Genomic DNA, 2,639 nt, shown 5'->3' with positions numbered 1-2,639 from the left:
GCGATGGACCGGACCATATAATCCAGCTCCGCATTACATCAGAGCATTGTACAGGTTTACAAGTATGATATGTATGAGAGGGAAACAATTTCCCTTTCTAACACACGGCAGTTTGACACTTCGGTCAGTGTCAAACTAGCGTGGAACCCAGTGGAACCTGCGTGGAACATGAGTTTTGACACTGAACGAAGTGTCAAAATTACCGGGGTTGCTTCGTCGAAAGCGACACAGGGAAGCAAAAAAGGGATCGGAATATCAGATATGGGTTGCTGTGATGGTAAATTTTTTTGAACGAATTTAGTAGGAAATTTTAAGTGCACCCATATCAGTCCTTCACAAAATTATAAAAAAGTCTTCAATTGGGGTATCTGAGGACGCGTAGTTATTTCAGTATTAAGAATACAAACACGTGAGTTAAGTTTTTCTACCCGTTCAAAAGTTCTCCGAGAAAAACAGTTTGAAACCGAGGTCGACTGCAATAACCCGTCCAAAAAAGCGGAAAGAAAAATGAATAGACGCATTTTGTCCTGTTGTCAATAGTCCGAAGAGAAAAGTATTCGAATTATTGGAAGCGAGGCCAAAACGCGTCTATTAATACCTCCCCCGACGGTTTTGGTCGTGTTTTAGCAATCGTCCCCGGTAATAAAGTATCACAATTTGTTAATTAAAATTGTCCAAAATATATGGTTATTAAAGAGAGATGTAATTAAGAGCTCGTTTGAAAGTAAATAAGTATATTTCTTTGTAATATAAGAAAAAAAAATTTTAAGCAGTTTTCGATAGCAGCTACTAAACTTATTTTGGTCCTAAGAAGTACAACAGTGCCAAATAGCATCCACACAAAAAACGAACAAGAACAAGCATTTTATCAGGTGAGCGTGGCTGTGTATGTGCGTGCTGCTACATATCCTACTTGTAGACCTGTACAATGCATCAGAGTACGCCATGGAGTACCCACAGTCCAATAAACATCGTGTAGTGATTACAATCGTTAGAAACGAGCAATAATCGGCTTACATGTTCGTGTAGAAACATGAGTTGGTCCATCGCTGCCATACAGTGGAGTAGAATGGTAGGTACTCCAGTGGACCACATGGTCCAACGATTTTGCAGGGAAATAATCGATAACCTGTGTTGTGTTTTGGTACAATATCGAAGTAAATATTTGACTATGATAGATTTAGAGTTAGAAGAACTACAAAGGATTTATGATACAAAGATTCCAAACTCAAACATTATCTCTTGCAACTTTGGCAACTCGCCACTTGTGCGTATAGCCATATGTGAAAATGGGCCAAACCGACAAGTTGCTGCTTGTTTGCGCTTCCCAGCTGGATATCCTGCTGAGCCAATACTGGTGGAATTGAAAAGTCGTTCATTATCAGTGAAATTTCTTGATGCGCTTGCAGTTCTTGCCGAAAAACAAACACAACAACATGTCGGAAAACCCCAATGTTTGATCGTCATTCGCTTCATTCAGCAATACCTTCACGAAAATCCTCTCTGCGTATGTTTTGAAGAAATACAACAGCTGCGGCGTGATCTTGGTGTTGATGCTTCTCCTGACCAGTTGAAATTAAAGCAACGTCATTCGATTGTACAATTAACAGCTAAAGGTGGAGAATATTTCTACAAAGTCACTGCGCTCGTACCAAACGACTATCCAAAATGTTGTGTTTACCTTCAGGAGCAAACATCAAATCTACCGGCTGTATTACGACGTTATTTAAATGGACAGTCGCGGGAAATAGCAAGACAGTGTGTGGAACCTCCTTTGAAAAAAAAAGAACACGAAGCATTTCAGCCTACGCCGAGTTTGTACCGCTCTCTTAAATTCTGTTTGGCAGCAACTTCGGATTTCCACCTAGAATTATGTCCTATTTGTAATAAAGAGGTACTCCCAAAACAACCTTCCCGGCTAGAGTTAGACGATAACAAAGATTCATATCTAGAACGTGTGTACTGTGGACATTTGTTCCATCAAGGTTGTTTAAAGATTTATCTACAACAACCGCCATTTCCAAAAGGAGGAAAATTATGCCCAGCAAAAACACGGCATCCTCGCTCGGATGCTAATTACTATGTCGTTTCATTTAGCAGAAGTGCAAAGCAACCAAATATTAATGTCGACACAGGAGATACATGTGGCATAAGATTAGCTCATGATCGCTGGGTGGTTGATATAAAGCTGGCCGAATCACGATGGGCCCAAAAGCAAGCCAGGGAACGTGAGCTAGAGGAAGTGGTTGATTTTCTTAAGTAAGATTCACTCAGTAATACGATGCGAACCAAATACAATTCGAAAACTATTAAATTAATTAAAAATGTTTCAAAGGCTGTCAAAGGTTTCAAAGTCTGTAATCACATCGCAATACAGAGTTTGCATGATATATGTGTCTATTAAGTGTATATTATTATTATTATCAAAAAAGAATTGAAGCAATAACCTCGAAAATGCACTCTAGCGGGTTTAAGTAGAACTAATTGTGCAATGTGATGCTAAACCATATAAAGTTCGAAATCTATTTAATGAAGTAAACATTAAAAAAAAACAAACATGTAATCGCATCTCAATTCAAAGTCACAAGTACCTTTGTCTCTAGAGTGTGCAGCAGAATTCGTTTCTGATTTATTTGTTG

At 38.9% G+C, this 2,639-nt stretch overlaps 1 protein-coding gene across 1 annotated transcript; it reads left to right on the top strand.

Annotated features, from left to right (window-relative positions):
* Positions 1 to 933: 933 nt before the first annotated feature.
* On the top strand, positions 934 to 2,400 carry LOC137240379 (uncharacterized). Its single transcript, XM_067766535.1, has one exon. It carries the CDS (start codon positions 1,034 to 1,036, stop codon positions 2,261 to 2,263), a length of 1,230 nt encoding a protein of 409 aa, XP_067622636.1. The 5' UTR covers positions 934 to 1,033; the 3' UTR covers positions 2,264 to 2,400.
* The last annotated feature ends 239 nt before the right edge of the window (positions 2,401 to 2,639 follow it).

This window comes from Eurosta solidaginis, chromosome 2 (genome assembly GCF_040869045.1).
Source record: "Eurosta solidaginis isolate ZX-2024a chromosome 2, ASM4086904v1, whole genome shotgun sequence".
Classification (NCBI taxonomy): domain Eukaryota; kingdom Metazoa; phylum Arthropoda; class Insecta; order Diptera; family Tephritidae; genus Eurosta; species Eurosta solidaginis.
Note: the sequence above shows the minus strand (reverse complement) of the source record. Positions and strands in the feature narration are given on the sequence as shown.

What these genes read in the sequence shown, in the direction of transcription:
- LOC137240379 (XM_067766535.1), top strand. Translation starts at nt 1,034, where the DNA reads ATGAGTTGGTCCATCGCTGCCATACAGTGGAGTAGAATGGTAGGTACT.